Raw genomic sequence first — 23,587 nt, 5'->3', positions numbered from 1 at the left:
CCTGAGCCATGGTCACTGAGCCTGCGTGTCCGGAGCCTGTGCTCCGCAACAGGAGAGGCCACAACAGTGAGAGGCCCGTGTTCCGCAAAAGAAAGATGTAGTTGTAATGTTTTAAAAAAAAAAAAAAACCTGACGGAATTTTGAAATGTTTTTAAATTTTATATATATCAACATTCTTTGAATAAATACTTTCTAAATTAAAAAAAAAAAAAAAAGGATACCCTGGTGTCGTCACACACGAGCCCAGCCTGCGTAAGCTGGAGCGACTTACCCCCCAGGCGACACTGAACGTGGACCACAGCTCCGGACGTTTCTCGGTTCCGAACAGCCTTGTGCCGAGGGGTGGCCAGCACCTGTCAGGGATAGTCCCTCCGAGATCCGCAGAGCGAAGTGTACTGTGGCAGCTGCTGGGCCTCAGGGAAGGGGCTGCCTCTGGCTGGGGTCGACCTGTCACATGCACAGACTCGGCTGGCTCACCAAAATTGCTAGCAAACGCGTTTGTGTGCCCGACGCAGTGAGGCCAAACAATACCAAAACGTTGGAGTTTGGAGCAGAGAAAGGTTTATTGTAGGGTCACGCAAGTAGAAGCGTGGCTTGTGCCCCCAAAACCCTGAACTCCCCGAGAGGTTTCAGCAAAGCATCTTTAAAGGCCAGGTGAGGGAAGGGGTCACAGGGTATGTGATCAGCTCATGCACAATTCTCTGATTGGCTGATGGAGAGGTCACAGGGTGGTGTCACAGGGGTTAACAATATCAGTGCTTAGGCTCCAGGAGGCCAGGGGGCTACGTGCTCAGGGTCATCAAGTAGTTAACACCTTCCGTTTGGTGAGGGGTTTTCACATCTGTGAAACAACTCAGGACCTGTGCACCACATGCTCTTACCTGGGTGCTTCAGGGAGGAGCTAAAGCAGAGGAGATGGGGGAAGGGCCTGTCCCGGGAAGGCCCCATAGGGTCCTGCTCGGTTACATTAGCGAAGGCAAAGTCTGCTGTGCCCCTGAGCAGACACCCAGGTGAGCCCTCCTGGATTGGGGACTTCGGCTCCAGAACAGCCCGGAAGTCCTCGTGGGCCCCAGACATGCTGAGGTCCGACCACTCATAACTTGCATTCCGATTTGCATGAAAACAAAAAATATTTGACACTTTTGTGCCTCTTTCAGACTCCCAAAGTGGTGTGAGTGTCCGCTTCTTTCTCTTGCCTCCACTGTGTGTATCGGGAAGAAAGGTGTCTGCTGGCCCTTTGCTCTCTAGCTCTCGGCCACGTGGCCACTGCACGGTGGTGGCCGAGGGCAGGAGAGTTTCTGTGGCCACTCACTTCAGAAGGAAGGCAACTGTTTTTCTCTGATATTTTGGCAAGAAAGCTTTGACAAAATTAACTGAAATACAGAATCCCTGCTGTTTCAGCTCAATGAGAGCACTGAATTGTGATTAATTTTGGATTCAAAAACTGCACAACACTAACAGATGTGATTTGAAATATTTTTAATGTATTAACAACTAGGACATCTTTTGTGGTCAGACAGTGTTTGTTGATTGGCCAAGTGTTGACAATGGCTGGTCACTGGCTCTGGTGTTTTGCATCTGCCAATGGTCATTCCTTTCCTGGCTGCTCCAGCCTCTCTGCCCCAACCCCAGGTGAGTGGCGGGCAGATCACCCTGGACATTCATCAAGAGCCCTGCCTGCTTGATTCCACGTATGTAAACATAAAGTACCCAGAAAACGGAAAGGACTGAAAAGGCAGCACACTCTTGGAGTCTGGCGTTGGGAACCGGGAAAAACAAACTTGTTTTTTTGTTAAAATTGACCTATTTGGATTCGGTGCCGGTCAGAAATAAATATGCCCTCTTGCGGAAGCAAAATATTTCTATTTCAGTGGAAGACCTATATTGTCAAACTGTAACCACAAGTCATGTCTCATCTCTCAATGTCTAACTAACTGCATGTTTTATCACAGGGACAAGCGGATCTCTTGAAGTACGCCAAGAACGAGACTGTGGAGAACCTGAAGCAGATCCACTATGCGGCTGTCTCCTGTGGACTCAATAAACCAGGCACAGAAAACACCGACGTCCAGAAGCCGCGCCGGAGCCTTGAAGTCATACCCGAAAAAGCAAACGATGAAACTGGAGAATGAGGGCACCTTCTAGAGATGATTACAGCATTTATAACTCTAGGACCAATTGTAGCCAGATGGGACATTTGCTTTGCACTCACTAATGAAAAATAATATTGGGGATTTTAAAGCACAACTGGAATAGCTAATTGCCGCCTATTAAAACTGTGAATGTATGTAGCAACCCTGCGTGTGGAGGCAAATAAACTCTTTAACAAGAAATTCTCTTCCTGGCCCAAATATGCTATATTTGTATACAAAGAGATCATAACTCAGTTCCAGTGTGAACAGACTAGCCACTCTAGTTGCAGCGAGAAACAGACATTTTCCTAACTGAAAACAGTGTCTTAAGACGCAGATGGACTGTATGGTCTAATTAGTATTTACTGGGGAAAAACTGAATCTACAAGTTTTACTTATGTATGATTGCTGGGGGTCTCTGGGTTCCAGATGTTTCTGGAGGCGTGCCTGCTGAGCCATGGTTACAAAGGAGAATGTAAGTAGTCTTGAACTTGGACAGCCACTAGGTTCAAGGGCACTGCAGCTGGACGGACACTCCTGGCTGGAGACACCTGCTGGGTACACAGTGTAAAGGCAACCAACCTGGAAGCAACACACTGGACATAGTTTTTCATTGTGTTAAGTAGTGGTCACATTAAAAAGATATTTTATGATATTTCTCCAATAACAGTACGTGAATTTAATGAAAGTTTAACTTTTTGAACATTTCCAGTTCAAGATAGTCTACTCTTAAGAAGAGTGGCCAGTTACTTGGTGAACAGCTTTGTCAAAAATAAGTTGCTTGTCTGGCTTGACATTTTGCTCTTAGTACATACAGCAGCCATGACTTTACATAGTGGCAGCTGTCTGTAAAACAAACAACCCACACCGCTTCCCCCTTCTCAGCCTGTTGATTCCTGCCGTAGGGGAGTGAGCCTGGACATGGTGCAGACAGTAAGCCAGTGGCAGGTGAAGGGGCTGGAGCGGGTGCCATGCTCCACTGGCCAGCTGAGTCTTTAATCCAAGACTTTATTGTCCCAATCAGTGAAACGTCATGCTAGTTTAGAAAACCTGCTGGACACTGAAGCCTAATTACTGCTCCTCCCAAACCAAACTGCTCTCACATTTTGGAAGGGTAAAAGCTTTCTAAACCTTCGATAACCGCTTTTTCATTTGTCCATGTTCTTTTCAGTGACTCAGGTAAGCCAGACAACTCTGTGGAATCCCCAACTTGGCGCCTCATTATTTCCTCACAGTTAGGGAAGTGGTCAGGCTGATATATTGAATTTATTTATGCCCAGACCCTGAAATATCCTTTTACAAAACAATTCCTTTTTCCAGTTCTTGTCATTTGCCTGCTGATCGTGTGCTTAAATTAAGGTATACATCTCCACTGGTCTTCACTCAGTGTCATTCCAGTCAGAAAATTAAACGTCTCTGTTACTTGAATAATAGTGTGGTTTCCTGCTCACACCAGCCAGCAACCAGCCGGCAGCTTAGGCTCTTAGCTCTGAAATTAACTCTACGTCGGAAAACAAAAACAAAAACAAAAATATGTAGAAAATAGTAAAGAATTAAAAGTAGATTTGTAGACTGAGAAATAAAATAATGTGTAATTTAGATTATGGCTAGCAATCCTTGAACTTAGCTGGCAAGTAAATCGCAATATTCAGTGACAATCCAGAAATCATAAAAAATGACTTAAAATATTATAAAATTGAAAAAAATTGCTACATTTATAGTAATGGCAGATCGTATCTAATATGTGACTTAAATGACTCTGAGACCAAGGCACCTGTCATTGGCTAGGGTTCATATAGGCTTTTAGAATCAGCAGACTTCAAAACCGAAGGGGTCTATGAGATCATTCCATCTGATGTGTCCTGTCCCAGATGCAGATGTTGCAGACAAAAGCAATAAAATGCGGTGCCCGAGGTCACAAAGTCTGTCGGGGGAGTGACCCAGCCCAGGGTTTGCTCCGTTTCCACGCTAAGAAAGTCAGCCTTCTTTTGACCCCTCTCTTCAAAGGGATAAGCCAAGCAAAGGAAAAAAGCAGGCGCACTTGCTGTTCCCCAAGTCGCAGTGTTTCTCCTGCTTGTCTAGATCCCACTCCAGGGAGCACTGTCTCCTTCAAGACGATGACCCAAATCAGCAGAGCACACAGTCATGGCTTATTCGTGGCTAAGTGACCCTCTTTTCCGACTGTGAAAGATTCTAAAGGCTGAATTACAATGTTTAAGGCGGGGCAGGGATGGCCAGAGTTGATGTGGTCTGAGGTTTAGAAATGTATTCTTTAACAAATGAAAAAAACTGGAACCGGCTGGCAGGGAAATATGATTCCTAAGTTTAGACCCTGTAACTATCTGGGAGGTTTCGCCCAGCCCTGGGCTCCACTAGTTCTAGTCCCTTTGGTTGCACCTGGCCTCTGCTGTATGGCTTCCCAAGGGAGGAATGAAGTATGAAATAGGTTGAGATACAGATTTCCAGACAGAGTGTTTTCTTGATATCAGTTTTCCTATGCCTGATGCTCTGGGGGAGGGAAGATTTGAAACCCACTTCTTCCTTCTAGATACACCGGATGGTGTGGCCACACCTTCTTTGCTGGCGAGGAGAGGACAGAGCAAGTGATTCTAGCTGTGGTTTGGTCTTTTTGGACAGTGAGTGTGATGCTGGGGACCTTACTGGCGGGGCCGGGTGAGCTACAGGGAAAAGCTGTCTGCATTTTGGGGAAGGTCTGCGTGCTCAGCGGGCCCCCTGCTTCTCTCCGCAGGTTTAAAGGGCTGCACCAAGGCCACGTGCGCGCTGGGAAGAGGCTGGGTTTCAGAGGCGTCTTCACGGGGCTGCGTGGGTGGCCGGGCGGCGGTCAGAGGTCCAGGGGGCTCACGATGGTGAAGCCCGAGTCCTTGCTGTTGCCGCTGCTGTCGTCGTCGGGGCTGGGGCTGGAGCTGGGGCTGCCGGACGAGGCCGAGGCCGAGGCCGAGGCCGGGCCAGTCAGCGGGTCTGAGAACACCGGGGCGCGCCGGGCCGAGCTCCGGAGGGGCCGCGGGGCCTGAGCCTGGCCGACTGGGGGCGCCCTGGCGCTGCCCCCTTCGTCGTCTTTGGAGACGAGGATGAAGTCGTCCATGTCGCCTTTCTCTCTGCGCCCCGGCGGCGCTGCTGAAGGGGCCTGGGAAGGAGTCAGAGCACAGGGCGGGAGGGAAGAACCGGTGAGACGGTGAGATGCGGAGCAGGTTGGGGGCCCCACGGTCCCCCCGGAAAGACGCAGGGAGGCCCCTCTGATGGGAGCTGTGGGCCTGGGGAGCGGAGCACACGGCCCGCGGCCCTGCCCTGCTCATCACCCTCCTCCTGGGGCGCCAGCTTTCCACGTGAGGGGGCGTGGGGTGAGGACAGCGTGTCCGTCCTCGCCCCCCGCCCTCGGGTGTGGCCGCCACGCAGTGAGTGACGCGCCCAGATGGTTATGAGGCAACAGGCTGGCTCCCCAGTGTGCCCCCCACCCCCCATCTGCAGTGATGCTACTACCGCCTGCAAGGGGGCTGCAGGGGGAGCCCAATGTGTTCCATCTCCTCACATCTCACAGCCGGCTCATCCTGGCTGAGCGCCGGGGGTCTCCCAGGACAATGCAGGGGGCTGGGAGCTTCTACAGACACAGAAACCCGGAATGGTCCTTTGCAAAAAGTATAGAGACGCAATGGCTTTACTCCACAATTATTTTCCTTTCTTTCTGAGTAATTATGTGTTTTGTTTTTAACAAAAACAGCTGACATCCAAGGACACTGGTCAAGGTTTTGGGTTAAGATCAGAGAAGCTCCTGCCAGCCCTGGGATGAAAGTAAAGCCACAGTCTGACCAGGGATGTTCCAGCCTGGCAGGACGAGCCCTTGCCCACGGCCAACTAAGCCAATGTAGTGGCCACACCTGCTGCCTGCCCCGCCCGCCTACTCTCCCCGAGGGGTGGGTGGAATTGGGGCAGGGCCTGAGGTCTAAGGAGGGGTACAGAGCCCCCCCGGGGACCTCTGGCTCCAGCATGGCCAAGACCACCTTTGGGCTATGGGCAGAGCCTGGACAGAGAGTCAGCAACACTCCTCAGGGAATCTGGGTGTGACTGACAGGCCCCCTCTGAATTTCATGTTCTTCTGAGTGACGTGCGGGCCAGTGGATAAATAATGGCTCAGGTGTCTCCCCCTCTGACAATTTGCCTACTTTTAAGAGATTTAATCGGAGAACAGGAACAGAATGGCATTAAAGATGCCAGTGCTGAGACACAGCAGGCCTCAAGTTGTAAAGCTGTTTATAGCCTGTCAACACAGCAATTCTTACAAAACGGAAGAGACATGCAGCACATGGCCCTGCAGTAGAAGGGGATGTGATCCCTAATGGCACTAGGGCAGTTTGGTGAGACAGATGGCCCTTTCTCATCCCGTTACTGCCCTCTGTGAGGTGGTCAGGGCCAGGGGGCCTCAGGGGAGGGTGTCCTCCCACGTCCATGCCCGCGGGTGCACGTCAGGCCTTGGCTTTGGCCTCCCACCCCCAGACTGCAGGTGCTTTGTTCGTGTGACTGCTGTGCTGAGCTATAAGCCGCTAGAACCTTGACCTCCCACCCCACTCAGGAGCTTATCTGAGGTTGACAACAGAGCAAGGACAGTCCTATTTTCAGAGCCGTGTCTCTACTGCAGAAATGCCAAGATAACCTATCCGCCTTCAGCATACGGTGAGGACATGGGCAGGACTTGAAGAGGAGAAACACCTGTAATGTGTTTTAGCCTGTGACTATAGAAGGAAAGATGGTTCCTACCATCACTAATTATCTGGCTTTTATTCTGGAAAAGCAGTGGAATCAAGTTATAAACGGTGAGTGACGCCGCCCTCCCCCCAGTTTCTGGATAAAGCCATGACTGGCCCAGACAAGGCACGTTAGAACTGCCAGGGCTTCTGCAACCATCTTTTCTTCTTACCCCACTGCACCATTATCTTACGAACCAAGAACTGAAGCCCAGGTCAGAGGCCTGGAGACTTGGCCGACATCACAAGCAGATGAAAACACCCCATTCTTCTGGATTCCCACCTAGAATTTTTTTCTAGACCCAAGTAAGCTTTCTCTCTGGATTTCCATAGCAATCTCAGCTACTACCTGGTGCCGTTTCTATCCTTTACAGAAACTTTGTAATTTCCCAGGTCGGTCTTCTCTTTCTGCCAAACACAGGCGTGTGTCACACGATATAAAAAGTTTCTCAACGTGTCAGTCCTGCCTACAGCTGGCCAGCACGGCCACCTTCCCCGCCCTGCCAGCCCACCACTCCTGTTGCTCAGATTGATTTAGGATCGCAGTGGAAGCAGGTGCCGTTCAACAGGAATGTTCCGCGCACGCTGATGAAATGTCCCCTCTCTGTGCTGTCCAGGCAGGCAGCCCTACTCACATGAGGATACTGAGCGCTGGAGAGGCACCTAGTGTGACTGAGGAACTGAATTAACTTTGAATTCTCTTTGATCCTGATGAAGTTAAATTGAATTTTAAGTAGACACCTGTGGCTAGTGGCTACTGCATTAGCCCCCCGCAGTTCTGGACCACAGATAAAAATATGGGACCAAAGACCAGGGAGGCAGGTGATACGGGCTGATGGACTGATGAATCAAGGGTCCTCCAAGTCCCTCCTTCTGCTGTGGTGGATTTGAGTGAAGTTCATCCAAAACCTCCCAAAGATTCACAAAGGAGTGTGTCAAGGACAGACTGTGGAAGGGAGGGACTGAATGAGGCTCTTTTCACCCTTCAGAATACAATTTCCAGGACTTCCCTGGTGGCGCCATGGTTAAGAATCCGCCTGCCAGTGCAGGGGACACGGGTTCCATCCCTGGTCCGGGAAGATCCCACATGCCGCGGAACAACTAAGCCCGTGCGCCACAACTACTGAGCCTGCGCTCTAGAGCCCGCGAGCCACAACTACCGAAGCCCGCGCGCCTGGAGCCCGTGCTCCGCAATAAGAGAAGCCACCGCAATGAGAAGCCCGCGCACCACAACGAAGAGTACCCCCCGCTCACTGCAACTAGAGAAAGACCGCGCGCAGCAATGAAGACCCAACACAGCCAAAAATAAACTAATTTAAAAAGAGAAAAAAAGAACACAATTTCCCCTCTGCTGTTGGCAGAGCTCGAGAGAAGATGTGTAATCAGAGGGAAAGAAGAGCCACATCTCTACCAGCTTCCCAGGGGGGAGTGGGGTGTGTGCACTGCCACAAAGGAAGAGCCCTTTTATGTTTTGTTTTGTGTGTGTGTGTGTGTTTTGTTTTTTTTTGGTACGCGGGCCTCTCACTGCTGTGGCCTCTCCCGTTGCGGAGCACAGGCTCCGGACGCGCAGGCTCAGCGGCTATGGCTCAGGGGCCCAGCCGCTCCGTGGCATGTGGTATCTTCCTGGACTGGGGCACGAACCCATGTCCCCTGCATCGGCAGGCGGACTCTCAACCACTGCACCACCAGGGAAGCCCAGAAGAGCCCTTTTAAGTCCCTGGTGGGGAGGGGCACTGGCAGGGGGACCGAGTCCGCTGCTCCAAGGTGGGGTGAGCCCAGTTCTCTGCGGGAACGAGGGCCTATCACACTGCACTGCCCTTCCCGGCTCACAGCCAGCTCATTGGAGGCTGCACTGGGTCCACCGGGGCTGCGCTGGCAACTGGTAGGTTCTTACAAATCTGAAAACTGGGAAGGACGATTACAAAGTATACTCAAGAAGTTTTCAATTAGCAAATTTGTTAGTGTTCTTCAAAGCTCTTTTTCTGTGGTATTTTTCGACATTCAACTAAAAAAAAGTATCACGCTAAATTTTAAAATAAAATTGTCGAATAAAAATGGTCGGGGGGTGGGCCTAAGCTCAATAATATGTGAATAAATAACTAATTATAGAAAATTAAACATCTGGGCATGGAAGGGGAATCTGGAGGAACTAATCGAGGCAAGCTTGCAATGTTACTGTTGGATTCATGTGGCTTTAAAATGCAGACTCAAAATGCTCTCTGAAAATTCCCTTCTAAAGCTGGATGAAACGACCACACAGGCTTCTCTTCTGGAAGAGTACTCTTAAAACTGAAAAAGTCCCATTCTAAGATGTCATTTTGCTTCTTTAAAGTCATAAAAAATATACAATTTACAAGCATCTGGATGCTAGTTTTTGAGAACGTAACTTAGATGAGGGCTAATGGGAGATTTTCAAGATGAAACTCTGCACACCATTTTAACAAGAATATCATTAGGAATGTTTAGTCCCATCAGATCACATGCCGGGAGGCAGTGCGGTGGAGCTGGAAGCTGACTGAACTGGGACAGGGGTTCAGAAAACAATTCCTCACTGGTAAAACGAGCAGGCGTTTCTTCGATCCTTCCTAACTGGAAAATTCTGGGATTCTATGTTAGAACAAATTACACACCATGCTGACACCCAAGAGCGCAGGTCAGCAAACGACAGCTCGTGGGCCAAATCCAGCCTGTGGCCTGTTTTTGTGGGGCTCTCAAGCTGAGAATGGCTTATGTATACATATATATATTTTTAATTTTTATTTTATATTGGGGTATAGTTGGTTAGCGATGTTGTGTTAGTTTCAGGTGTACAGCAAAGTGATTCAGTTATACATATACATGTATCTATTCTTTTTCAAATTCTTTTCCCATTTAGGTTATTACAGAATATTGAGCAGAGTTCCCTGTGCTATACAGGAGGGTCCTTGTTGGTTATCTATTTTATATATAGTAGTGTGTATATGTTAATCCCAAACTCCTAATTTATCCCTCTCCCCCAACCTTCTTCCCTCAGTAACCGTAAGTTTGTTCTCCAAGTCTGTGAGTCTGTTTCTGTTTTGTAAATTTTAAAGGGCTGTAAAAACAAGCAAGCTGGCGCACCAAATACAAAAACAGATACGTGACAGAGACCACATGTGGCCTGAAAATCCTAAAGTATTTACTCTCTAGCCCTTTACAGAGAAAAATTGCTGACCTATGTGGCTTAGAGGATGGACATTGAGAAGTCCTTCCCCATGAAGGCCAAAAAGGTTCCAGGCCAGTGAAGTACACTCAAGACAGCATTAGGAAAGCATGGACAGTACTTCATGTGCTAAAGGGGAATGGAGGCATCGGCTGAAGGCAACTGACCAATAACTGAGGCAGAGATCCGGCTTTCTAACACCGCACGGTGGGACTGGCAGGAGGCTCAGGCCGAAGCTGCTGCGTACAGGTGTGTAGGCTGTGCCCTGCACAACTCCAGGAGACGCTGTCTATCCTGAAGGGCACTGCCCAGGGCACTGGAGTACACAACTTGCACAGCTGGGTACATCACCCCTGGCTTAGGTCACCTGTATTTTACAGTTGAACTTCACACATGGTCACGTGAAGTAACTTTGGTGGGCTTGTGTTATCCATAGTTTGAATGTGTGTGCATCCCCACCCCCTTCCTTCTCAGGCTGATGTGACAGTGTTCTCAGGCGCCTGTACCTGCTTGGTGGCCCTGGGCAGGTGACCCTGGCCGCTGGAGCAGTAGTGGTCGTCTGAGATGGTGATCTGCTCGTTCTCCTCGGCTTCCAGCTGGCTCTGGTTGAAACGCAGGGAACCTTTTAGAATGTCTTTGATCTGTTTTCAAAGAAGAAGAAAATCCATGAGAAAGATGAATGAGTTTGGTTTTAAATGTCAGCTAAACCTCGAATACATCTGAATCAGACTTGTCATTGACGGTTCTTTTATAGTGTGGATATGAATTTATGACCATCAGAAAGAACAGGAGAAAAAAATCCAGCTCTATATCAAAACCGCTGACTTATGAATGACCAAGGAAGATGCCACAGCCTGAATGGCCAGGTTCTCACAGGTGCAGACGGGCTGTCACGCCCTTGGTGGTTATCCTAGAGCAGGAAGCACCGCGTGCCCTCACACCCGGCTCCACGGAACAGCCCTCAGCCTCTGAAGGGGCCCACCCACCCCAGTTGGGGGCTAATAACGCAGGCCGCGTCTCTTCACTGACATTTCTGTTCCATTCGGTCCTTCAAGGGTCGAGTCACTGCGGCCCTTGAGGGGCTGAGGCCTGTTATAGGAGGTGGTCGTTTATGCCTTGTGCTCCCGGGACATTCGTGATGAGTGACTGGACTTGAGCTGGACCACACACACCACAGCAGCTTCGATAAGGAGCAAACGGAACAGCTTTGCTAAGAGGAAGGGGCAGGGGTGGGAAATGAGAAACCAGTCTGGGCTGCAGGCTGGTCAGACGTAATTGCTGGGCGGAGCAGGGCCGTGAGCAGGTAGAGTCAGGAGGGTTCTGTCTGGGAGGAGACGCAGGGCCAGGGGACACTTGCTCTGATGTCACGGTACCCGTGCCCTGGTGACCTCCCCAACAGGCACTGTAAGGGTGGCCTGTGTGACACAAAGTCAGAGCAATGGACATACCTGCTTTAGTCCTGCCAGGGAAACCAGAATTTGATCTTCTTTTTCCAAATTTTCTTGTAGTATCACTTCTTGAATATTTACTGAAAATAGAAGAATGACATTTTGTAACTAGTGGCCTGGGTGTAACTTATCTGCTGTCACACCATCACTTCAGACAAGCTGGGGAAGGCTTCTGCCAAGTTTCACAGCAACTCTTCCCACCAAGGACGCTCTGCCCATCTAGAGATGGGGCAGGTGCCGGGCACAGCGCGGGGGCACCGAGCCTGGTACACACAGCCTCCCCCAACATCCCACGGATGTGCTCTCACGGTGACAGATGTGTCTTACTCCTCCAGAGGGCCCAGGGCGCCCTTGCTGACCTAAGACGTGGTGAACAGCGTGGAGCGTTCATCCAGCGGCTGGGAGGAGGTGTTTCCGCTGGGCTTCCTACACTTCTCAGAGTTCAATGCTGTTACCTCACCCCGCTCGCTAAATAAAGACCAGGTCCTCCCAGGTGACGTACATTAAAGACACCATCTTTAAAAAATGTCAACAGTACGGTATGTTGTCAATTCAACATAATGTTAAAAATAAAAGAACAAGCTCACGGAGTCAGCAACACCTAACCCAGGGTCTTCATGGGAGCTGCTTCCCTATGCCCTGCAGGAGGCGTGGCCTCTGCTGGAGAGGCCTTCAGCCAGACCTGATCTGAGGACTCGCCAAGCTGAGCTGACCACCAAGGGCTTCAGCAAGCAGGGGACCTGGGCCTTCCCCACCGCGTGCCTGAGGGATGCACCCAGTCCTGCTGGGGACTGTGGCTTCCGAGGAGGGGATTCTCGGGGGAGTGCAGGAATGGAAGCCCCCTCCCCAGCGCTACGCAGGAGACTGTGTTCGGGGGTGGCGGGGGGCGGGGAATTGAAACACATTTTTACAAAGATACCATCCAAGCACCACATTGAGAATCGCTGCAGTAGGCAGGCTCACCCTCCGTTAACACCTGCTTCCTTATTTCCTGGCCCTTAACAATACCCTACTTACAAGGCCTCACAAGCCATGTTCTCAGTCATTCACTCCACCAAGCTGGCCCAGTCTCTGCGCGGGGCTCCTCTGCTCTGTGCCCGGCCCCCCGCGGCCCGCGGCGGGAGAGGCGGGGCCAGCATCCTGCCTGCCCTGGGGCCTGGAGGCTCTGTCCCCAGAGCCCTGCCGACCCGCTCCCCTCAGGGGTCCACCCTCGGCTCCCCTGCGGCCTCCTTGGAGCAGAGCCAAGCGGCCCAGGCCACCCTCTGGTCTCCCACCACCAGCTCTTCTACTGCCTCGACAATAAGCCCTGTCACACCCGACGTTAGCACAGGCGTCTGCTGGCTTATCTGTGGTCCATCACCCCCAGTAGGGTCTGGTTCAGGACTACACCCCCAGCCCTCAGCAGAATGGCTGGCGCATTTCAGGTGCACGGTAAGTATTGACTGACCGACCGACTGAACAAACATGGAAAAACATCCTTGGAACCTGCGCTGCAGAACACTGCTATCCTCAATACTTCCAAAAAGTAGTTCCAGCAAGGGGCAAGGCGAAGACTGGTACTATCCACACGAGTGCAGCCAGTTGATTAGAACCTTCGCTGAGAATAAATCTCCGGACCACACTGACAAGTCCTCTTACAGGCGGCAGCAGAAAAACAGCAGCCTTAACTTATTCAGAAAATGCGACTGCAGCCTCTGGCTAACAGAAAGGCCTGCTTCAGAACAAGAGAGCAAGATGAATGGGAATGGAATAATAGATATAATTAGAGAGGGAATGTTTCTGGTTTCCTTAAAAGCCTGTAACAATTTGTTCTCTCTCAATTAAAACAACAACAACAACAAAAAACCCATCATAAAATCCACTCAACAGGACATTAACGACAACCAACTGCAGAAGACTGACCAGAGAGACAGTTCTGTAGGTCTTTGGGAGGACTGAGAAGGGTTGCCTTTCAGGGTTGCCTCAGGACTGCTTGGCTTTTTTTTTTTTTTAACCATATAATTTTATTTATTTAAAATTCTGGAAAATTCAAAGTAATTTATGGTTACAGAAAGTAGGACAGTGTATGCCTGGGGTCAGTGGGTTGGGGAGGGGTGAGAGGAGGAATTACCAAGGAGCACACTTGTCAATGAAACATGAACAGAATCGAAGTATACCACTTCCAGGATGGAAATGTAAGGCCTCTTCATAACTCCTCCATTCTCTCTTCTCCCTTCTAGCTATCTGGAACCCATGACAACTCACTACCCCACCTATAGATGAAAACAAGGACCTGGAGGATAGTGTATCCCTGAATGGCCAAATGAAATAGAGGCTCAACGTTTACCGTGAACACTCCCTCAGACTACTATGTGGGAGGAAAGTAAACTTTAGTCTCCTTTAAGGCACTGAATTATTGTTGGATCTTTTTGTTAGAGTAGCCTAGCCTTATTGTATCAAATATTTATTGAATTTTAAATTTCAATGACATTTCTTTTTTAACTTGAGGAATTCTCTTTCAAATCTTCTAGGCATTTTTTTTTTAATCAACGTCTTTATTGGAGTATAATTGCTTTACAATGGTGTGTTAGTTTCTGCTTTATAAAAGAAGTGAATCAGTTTTAAGGCAGAGCTCGGGGCCCAGGGCTGCCTAGGCAGTTTGGCTGGGCGGTGGCCCTGCCCCACTGAGCCGCTAGGGTGCAGATCCCCAGCTCTGGCCGTGGAGGCGGAGGCAGCAGGGGAGAGCTCCCAGGCCCCGGGAGGAAGCTCAGCCAGCGGATGCAGGGGGCACCGGGACAGCCGGAGGAAGCGCGGGGGGTTCTCCCGTCCAAGGAAGTAACGGAGGCCGCACCTGGCAAGTCGGGGGCCAGGAAGAGAGGCGATCTGTAGAGAGCAACTGTGATAGGTTATGTCCTGCCCTGCAGGACCTTTGTCTCCTGTTGCCTCTTGGAGAGTTTGCTGTGGAACATCGCACGGAGCCAAAGGGCTTGGCCAGACTGCCTGTCTCCAACGTAGTGGTGGGACCCACGGTTGGCAGCCGTAAGGACCACAGGCCTTGGCTGACAGGGCTGTCAGTGGCTCCAGTGGGGACAGAGGCCTAGAAAGATGCGGGAACAGAGCCTTCCTTAGAGGCCGGCAAGGACCCGGAGGGCACTCAGGGGCCCTTCCTCAAATAACAGAGGGACACGTGAGGCAGACCAGAATCCTGACGCCACCCGGGCAGGAAGAAGAGACAGAGTGGGGAAACGAACTGTGGGCCTTGGTCCAGACAAGGTGGTTAACCGGTAGGAAATCGAGTTGCCTCTAACTGGCAAGTGTTTAGGCTTCCGACGGCCGTTGGTGGGACTGGAACTTCAGAGCGAGATTTCTGCACACCCGAGTTTAAGTATATAGATTTACTCTCCCACTGCAGACCTGAGGCCGTACCACATCACACTGGCCGTGCGGGCCGAAAATCCCATGAACCAAGAAGGCCTAGCCACACTCTCGTGGATGCCCTGCTTTGCTGCGAGCCTCCCATGGCCCGTATACTCCAGAGGGGTAGTGGTGATGCTGGCAGGGCGGGCTGGGGAAGCAGAGGGCAGGAGCGCGTCGGGAAGCTGCAGTAACGGAAACCCTGGTCCTTCAGGCCTAAGTGGGGATACGCTCCCTGTTTCTCAAGGCCCCTCCCTTCCTGTGCTTTCCTTTGCTGAGACGCCAGCAGCCACAGCCTAGATCCTCACGGCCGCCGCACCGTCTCTCAGGTCTAAAGAGGTGGCGGGGCTGCTGTGGGGGGGGACCCCAACCCCACCCTCCAACCCCTCCTCACCGACGGGTCCCAGAGGTTGCGGTGCGCCCTCCCTCGCCGCCAGCGGTGGTCACGTGACACCGCGGTAGCCCAAGAGCTGTAAGGGAAGCCCGCGGAGGGAGCCTCTGGAAAGCTCCCCACGGGGACTGGCTCCGTCTGTGCCTTTGAGGCCTTTACGTTCCCCACTCGTGCTGCCTGAAAGGCTGGCAGGAACCCTGCAGGTCACCTCGCAAGCACCTGGGTGAGGGTCACCGCCCAGCGCTGTGGGCGTGGCCCCAGCACATCGCGGAGCTGCCATACCTGCTCCCAGGGCCTGCCTCTGGGCTGCTTTGACTTAAGAAAAAAATAAATAACCTCCTGGTGTGTCTATTCTACTGTTTTGGGGGTTAATGTGAGTAGCGGCTGTAATCGTGTCAAAGGACTACAAACTGGGTGGTTTAAAACGAAAGAAATGTATTCTCGTTCCAGAGGTGCTAAGTCAAAGCCAAGGTGCCGGTGGGGCCTCGCTCCCTGCAGGCTGGAGAGAAGTGTTCTTTCCTGACTCCTCCCGGCTTCGTCTCAACTCCATGACACTTGTCAAGACCCTCTTTCCAAATAAGGTCACATTCACGGGTTCCGGGTGAACATGAATTGGGGGGAACACTTCTCGACTCAGTACAGCAGCCACGCTGCCTACCTGTCACACAGGATCAAAGTCATCCAGTTCCTCTAATGAAAGGGGACCAAGGTCAAGGGCGCACCTGGGAGGACAGGAGCCCAGAGCCTTGGTGTCCTCAGCAGTGCACTCCCACCCAACAGCTCTCCAGCCTGGTTCTTTGGATTGGATCAAAGTTCACCTTTTTGAAGGGGATGAAAACCAGGAGCTTCTCCCCTGAAAACCCACATAAAATGACATAAAATGTTCACTTAATTTTAGGGCTAAACCTCTCCTGTAATCAATGGAGCTGACTAGCTGTGCAATCCAGGGTACAGAAATCCAAGTCGAAACAAAAGGGCACCTACAGAGGCTGCTAGGTGTCCTGAATACAAGAATTTTTATTTACCTCACAAGTACTGACCGTGTAAATCCTTTGCCTAGCCACTTCCACTATATACTGATTCAAGGCAGCATTTACAACCATTTTAGTAATATAGAACTTCTCAGTCACAAATGCACTGCATGTAAAAATAGAAAAACATAACAGTCTCTTTTCATACCTTATAATATTGAAGGCAGAAATGTGAAATGTTTAAATTTTCAATGTAGTGCACATTTTTCCTTCTAGTAAGAGGCAGAATAATATAAATGATGATGTAAAGGTTCTTTCTTTTTGTTTCTGTGTAGAAGGAAGGTTATGTTCTTTATAATCTCCTTCTATTTAAGCATTACCTATTAAAGATGTTGGGGCGCTGAAACTAAAGGGGAAAACCTCACAAAACTAACTGCTTCTGTGGAAATTACACAAAAATCTCATCAACGTCACAATCCCATGGGGTCTCCACTACTTTTAATGAAATGTCAATGCCGCAAAAAATGGGTCTCTCTCTCTAAGGATAATGGAAATGGCACACGAACTACTTTTTCAATTTCCGAAAATTCTTTTCAATGCTAAAATAAAAGTGTTTTCATCTATATGCCGGGTACAAAGATAACAGAAGCCTATATTCCTCAAGAAGGGCAGGAAAAGGGGACAAAAGGAGAACTCACATCTGTCTACAGAGGAGGTGAAACTGGGCGGGTCATTTAACCTCCTTGTGCCTGAGGGGTAATAACAGACCTTTCCCCAGAGGATTAGTGTGAAGCAGAAACAAACAGCACAGCACCCAGGCCACTGCAGAAGCTCAACACCCGGGAGCTTCCACGTCTACACAGCCACCTGACCTCATCTGACTATCCCAACACCCCTTCTGGATGAGGGCCATCATCCTATCACAGAAATGGGAGCCCAGCTGAGAAATGCCAGGTCTCTTATGTGAGGTCCCATGACTGGACAGAGCTAGGACCAGATTCCGGATTGGCTGGACTCCTGAGCCCTCCTGACACACACGATTTATGCATATGGCACTGATGGGGAAGCTGGAGATACGAAAAGGCACAGGATGGAGTCCTGGCAGTGACTTGACTGCCTTGAGATGCCAGCGCCCTTTATCTGGTGGTGGAACTGACCTAAGGGAGGTCAGCCAGCGGCAGGAAGTCACCTTTCACTTCTCCCAGAGAAGTGAACACCAATCACTTCTCCCAGAGCTTTCTGGAGCACTGGAGTGGTCATCCAACAGCCTGGACTTTGATGACGCTGGGCCATGATACTGATGGGTCTGTGTGTCACTAAACCTATCAGTAACATGTGGGTGACACCTGCCTTGAAGGTCAGAGGAGATAATCAAAGTGGTCCACGTCTATCATGCTGCCTTGCTATGATTATTATTGCTTAGTATGTTGTTGCTGTTGTTGTTTCTTTCACCAGTTCCTTCAATACCCAGATAAGTGGATTCTGCTCCCAGAGGTTCTCTCATCTCTGACAGAGATTTAGTCACCCTGACTTCTGACAATAAGGGACGGCCCCAGAGGAAATACACAGGCTGTTACAAACCAGAGGGGGCACGTGTATGGTTGCCCTAGGGTCACACGCGTCCAGAGAGTGGTGGTGGTTTAAGAAGTGACCATTAGTCAAGGAGGGGGGCAGACCTGTACTTTGTCACTATTGGCTTTGGCTGGGCCATTATTAGCAAAGGGATTTCTGCCCACAGAGGGTGTGCCAGAGTTGTCCAGTCTTGGGAGAAGGCAGGTCTAGGAGAAGACTTGTAGGCGTCAAAGTCGTCCTTTAATCCGTGGCGTCTATTTCTGGGTGTCCCTGCAATGCCACTCCCCGTCTAGAAGGCCCTTCTACTCTCCTCCTAACACCACACCCTCCTCCTCTTCAAAGCCCACCTTAACGCTGTTCAGGTGTCAGTTCTTCCCTCCGCAAGCACCCGTCTGATGGACTCTCCTGCTTCATCTTTCATGCTTGCAACTGTCATCCAGAGATGAGGCTTGAAGACTAAAAGTTTCCTGAAACTGCACGGCTCTGCACGGCAAGTCCTGGACTCCAGGTCTTCTGGTTGCAAATGCGGGTGGTGTGGGTTCACGACATCCCTTGACTTTGAACCCACCGTCCCTGCCAATGTTTCTGAGATCACTGGTGCTCCAGGAGGACTGTGCTTGCTACCTGTGAAGCCGCGTGTCACTTTAGGTATTTCTAACAAGGCATATTCTCTGTTGCGCTCTGTCTCCCTACTTTGAAGTTTGGTCCACTCTTTCCATACACGTTGAGCTCTATTTGAAAAGCGCTCCCCCACTTCACCCCACCCCAACCTCCTTCACCCCGAGCCTGTTTCTACATCAGAGAGCAGGTACTTAGGAAATATCGGCTGAATGGCCGATGCGAGGCTTTCCCGCCAACATTAGGGTTGATTTTTATCTCCTGAGGAATAGATGCAGGTGAGAGAGTTCTCAGGTGAAGAATTAAGGGCTACTAATCCGATCAGGCAGACCCTGGATTGGAAAGTGGGAGGGGCGGGTGAAGGGAAGTACAGTCACTGACGGTCTACTGAGGGCCAAGGACTGAGTCCGGGGCTTTGCGCTCAGTATTTTCTTAAAAAGCAAAAAGCAGATCACACAGAAAATATAATCAAGGGTCCTACTTTGCATCCAGCTGCCAGAATGGCTGAAGACCCTAAACTCAGCACTGGGAGAGGAACAATCCCTAGGAAAACCCAAGGGAAGACTAGGCAAACAACGCGTATTGCACTGAAGCTTAGCCTTCGGGTCAATAAACAGTTCTCCTAAGTGAACTGAGTGTGCTCAGCACAGAGTTCCAAATCTGTACTGGTCTCAACCGTTTCTGATTCTTCTCTCAGGATTTCCCTCCCTGCCGGCCAGAGGCTGGCACAGAAGCACGGCTCTTCAAGGTAAAATCTATCCTGTTCACGATACGGCTGCCACCTTTGGGTCAACCAGAAGAGACTCTGCACATACTTTTCAACTTAAAAGTTCTCTAAGCTCCAGTAAGGGTTAGATGCCTTTGCCAGAATACATATTTCTAAAAATAAAAGCAGAAACACAGCTAGGACCTCACTAATAGGAAATATCCTGGGGTTTCTGTAACCACCGCGTCTCATTTGGGAGCAACGAGATAGAAGTTTGGCTAAGATCATCCTAAAATAACATCATTTAGTCAGACAAGACCCTTTGAATTGGGTTGAAGATGGATATGTTCTTTGTGAATTGCAGGCCATAAGGTTTTGCCCACCTGAGGACTGGGGACAGTCAAGTGCCACACGTCAGCTGGGAGTGAAACACAGCCATGGCAGGAACACGAGCCTCCTCACCTCCGCCTCGGGGCCCCTCTCCCCACTCACAAGCCCTCAGCTCAGCATGAGACGCTTGTGGTGGCCAAGAAGTCCTTGAGCCTGCGAGCTGTTGGTGGCAAGCCTGTTTCTACTGAGGTGGGGGGAAGGGGGGGGACAAGTCTTTTGCTTCCTGGGTCATCGCTGGAGAGGCCGGGGTTAGAGGAGGTGGAAAGGCAGCCTGATATGGAGATGGGAAGAACAGGTGTTGCGGTCAGACACAGTTTAAGAAAGACAAAGGATTTAGGAATGATCTTCAAAAGAGAAAGAGAGTGAAAGATATTCAGTTTGGAAAAGCATGTGGGAAAATGGAGAGAGCCATAAAATGGAAAACAAAAGGATGCAAGATGAATCGTCCATACTGAGGCCTCGTGATCAGGGATGTGTTCTCGGAGCCAGGAAAGGATGAGGTAGCGCACGGTTGGCTAAGTTTTTCTCAGTAGGTCTAGGCTTGGTGCAAGGAAGATGCTTCCAAGGCTTCTGATAATACAACCGGGGGGAAAATGCCTTCCACAAGACAGCAAGGCTGGAAAGAGGCTGAGAACAGCACTGAATGTCGCCAGGGAGCTTCTGAGCTCTCCACCCACAGAGCTCCTGCACGTGTGCCTGCAGTGTGGGGTTACGGATGCATGACAGCGCTAGCAATACATTAACTGAATCTTGCCCCGATTGTGTAAGTTCTCTTGCCCCTTGCTGCTTGGAGTCTGTCATGGGCCAGTATCACCAGGTGTCCTGGGGGCTGTTAGAAATGCAGATCTTCAGACCCCGGCTCAGACCTACTGAGTCAAAATCTGCATTTTTAACAAGACCCCCAGGTGAAGTATATCTTATCCTTCTACAGAGGACTATGCTACCCACAATTAAATGCAGTGTTTCAAATTCTTAAAAGAATTACAAGAAGCTTTTATCACAGTGTGGTTGACAGAGGGAAGCTGTCTGGTGATCACATTTTCCTTCTGTGTTTCTCAAATGTCATTAGTTAACTGCTTGCCGAACATTTCCAAAGACATCAATGGAACGCTGTTTTTGTAAACATCAGCAAATCAGATGCATAGAGCTCTTGCAGAGGCTAATAAACTGATTTTCAAAAGCGGCCTCCTCTTACAGCTAATTCTTGCATAAACGTTAGGACGAGTACAAAGTCAGTACGGATGTGTGCCATAAAGCAGCAGATCTGGAGTCCCACTACTGATTGGAGTGTGGCCTCCGCAGGATCATCAGTGGAAGAGAGTCCAAGGCCTGGGATGGGGTCTGGGCCCCTGGCACCAGCGACCTGCGTGTCACTCACTCTGCCCGGGCCTCGGTTTCCTTATCTGTGAAATGAAGAACGGCCGAGACGGCCTGTTGGGGGTCCACATCTTCAACAGTCTAAGATCCTATGGGCTACAGAACTCTTAATTTCCCTGCATTCATTGCATTTAACCCTCCCATTGTCTGTGTGAACCACCAATGAAAGGGCAAGCTGCCGGAAACTAGTGTAAATACCAAACAGATGAGGGGAAACACCTCCCCTGGGAGCAGGCAGGGCGATCAGCAGCCCAGCTGCTCACAGATCAGAGAAGTGCAGGCAGCTCAGCCACGTGCAATTAAATTACGTGTGAACTACGGCAAACCTAAAAATAGCCTGACTCAGCCAGGAGGTTCCTGCTGTCAATGGTTTTCAGCTCAACTGTCAGAAGTGACTATAGCAACAGAAAAATTAACATGTGAAAAAGTCTTCTAAAGTTGACAGGAAAAGTTTAGATTTAATAAAACACAGATTTTCACTTCCCGTCTCTAAATCTTTGAATTCACATAGCTCACTTATGTGGAGGTAATGAAATGGGAATTTTGGTAGAGTTTTGAGAAGACAAATATTTTTTCAGTGTTGGCTTCCAGAACTATAAGGAAATAACTGCTAACCAGTCAATTTTATTACCTCTACAATTAAAGGGCCATTTAAACAAATGCCTTTATTTAATTTTTAACTGAGATGCTTTTCTCTCTATTTGTTCTGTTATAAAAATAGCCTTCAACTGTACTTGACATTTTAAGATATTATTTCCTGTCTGATGATAACATAGGCTGATATGGCATTCTTTTGAAATGAAAGGAATTTAGTGAAAATAATTAACATTAGAAAAGGGTGCAGAGCAGTAACTCCCAGGATGAGTATGTGAGGCCGCTCTCACCGCCCTCGGGGGGGCTCATGCCACGGTGGCCTGCAGACGCACCACTGGGCTCTGACAAAGCTGCTTTTGCTCAAAGAGCTCACACACCTAATCTGAGGACCAGCAGATCCAAAAATCCAGCATCTTTTGGCATGATTTGATGGAGGAATATTCGAGTAGGTTTGGGGAAGTGTGGTACTGTTCCCAGCTCTCCCGCTAACTCTCGGCGGGGCCCGAGACCAGTCGCTACTCAGCTCTCTGGTCATGGGCTGGCTGAGTTTCCCAGGCTCGTCCACCAGAAGGGACAGTTAAGAGTTAAGGGGAAAGAGGGGAGGATTTGTGCTGAAAACCCAACCTGTGCTGGGCTTTAAAAACATACCAGTCTTGGCAACCAACTGGCAAGAGATTGATCTTTGTATCTCCATTTTATATATGTGGACGCGATCATAAGCACGCTGATCTCACAGGTGACGGAGCCTGGTTTCAACCCTGTGTCTGTCTGATGCCCACGAGGCTGTCTCTCCTTCTCAGGTACCACTGTAGGCGCTCTTACAGCTGACTCTTGCCTGCAGTGTAAAGACTGACCCCCAGGTGCTAGTTACACGCACTTAAGGCATCTACAGATTTTCCAAGCATAGAAGACTAGGTCCCTTAGAAAGTCCCTCTATAATCTTCCTTTCACTCAGGCCATCACTGTTAATGGTTACTTTCACATCAAATATATTCTATTGTGCCACCTGCTGTTTTCACTTCATAATATATTATGAACATCTCCTTATGTTAATAAATATTTTAATCTTTATAAAGATTGCATTACTATATTATAATCAATCACGTAGTCATGGATTCTTCACTTGTGCCTATTTTCGAACTACTTTAATAATCAGGAAAAACAGAAAAGGTCATATGGAAAAAATACTAGGGTATTAAAGTCATTTTTAAAGGATATAATTTAAAAAGTAGATCAAGAGCTTCACCTCAATTAATCTTTGTGTTTTCCTCAAATTTTTGCTTACAGTCAAAACTGCCTACAACCCGGGAACACCCTTTAGTAAACCAGCGTTATATATGCAGATGAAATAAAATGCATCTGCAGCCCCCAGGGCCACGAATTCTCTGTAGCAACCCTCAACCCTACTGTAAAAATGCAGTCGTGCTATCTGTATGGCAAAAAGAAGTCGACAGCCATGTGAAGGGATTCTGGCTGAAAGTGAAACATATACACAAAAACAAATCTAGTTTTGTGGTTAGCTGAAAATTCACAGCTGGGTATGGGCTTTTCTTTAATTAAAGTGCTTCCCCCTCCCATGCAATGAGAAAATGCTCTTCTGGTGCTGACTGAAAGAACAAAAATCAGAGCAAAAGCTGTTTGAAAATTCTGAGGCTTAAGTAAAGTTGCTTTAAAAGCTGCTATGTGGCCCCAACAACTTGGAAATATCCTACTCTAGGATTTTGCTAGAGTTCCAGTACATCTTTTTAGTCACTTCTTTGTTCTCCTACTTTGGTCAAAACCCAAAATCAAGTAACACGAAGGTCACCCATTTAGCTGGAGAAGAAAAAAATACACACATGTGCATGTGCACACACACACGCCCACACTTACTTTAAAATTAAAATTAAATAATTAACTAAAACTAGTTATGTAATACATATCAGTTATTTATACATAAACTACCTCTTCGTTACTTCTTTTTGAAGCATTTTATTTTTTTATTGCAGTATAGTTCTTCACACGGCTGTGTTAGTTTCTGCTGCGCAGCAAAGCGAATCAGCCATACGTATACACAC

General features: G+C 49.2%; 2 protein-coding genes across 9 annotated transcripts in view; one reads left to right on the top strand and one right to left on the bottom strand.

Annotated features, from left to right (window-relative positions):
- PLCL2 (phospholipase C like 2) overlaps nt 1-2,338 on the top strand; it is a 190,857-nt gene extending 188,519 nt beyond the window's left edge. The window contains exon 6 of the mRNA XM_033432016.2: nt 1,953-2,338. Coding sequence (XP_033287907.1) covers nt 1,953-2,132 — 180 coding nt within the window. The 3' untranslated portion in view covers nt 2,133-2,338. The remainder of the gene's footprint in view (nt 1-1,952) is intronic.
- The window catches only part of TBC1D5 (TBC1 domain family member 5), a 548,696-nt gene continuing 525,653 nt past the window's right edge, over nt 545-23,587 (bottom strand). For all 8 annotated transcript variants that reach the window (XM_049710184.1, XM_049710183.1, XM_049710187.1 and 5 more), the window contains 3 exons: nt 11,519-11,598; nt 10,577-10,711; nt 545-5,277 (listed from right to left, as the gene is read on the bottom strand). In XM_049710184.1, coding sequence (XP_049566141.1) covers nt 4,975-5,277; nt 10,577-10,711; nt 11,519-11,598 — 518 coding nt within the window. In that variant the 3' untranslated portion in view covers nt 545-4,974. The remainder of the gene's footprint in view (nt 5,278-10,576; nt 10,712-11,518; nt 11,599-23,587) is intronic.

Source organism: Orcinus orca, chromosome 5, assembly GCF_937001465.1.
Source record: "Orcinus orca chromosome 5, mOrcOrc1.1, whole genome shotgun sequence".
Classification (NCBI taxonomy): domain Eukaryota; kingdom Metazoa; phylum Chordata; class Mammalia; order Artiodactyla; family Delphinidae; genus Orcinus; species Orcinus orca.
The sequence above is the reverse complement of the archived record's forward strand: the minus strand, read 5'-3'. Positions and strand labels throughout refer to the sequence as shown.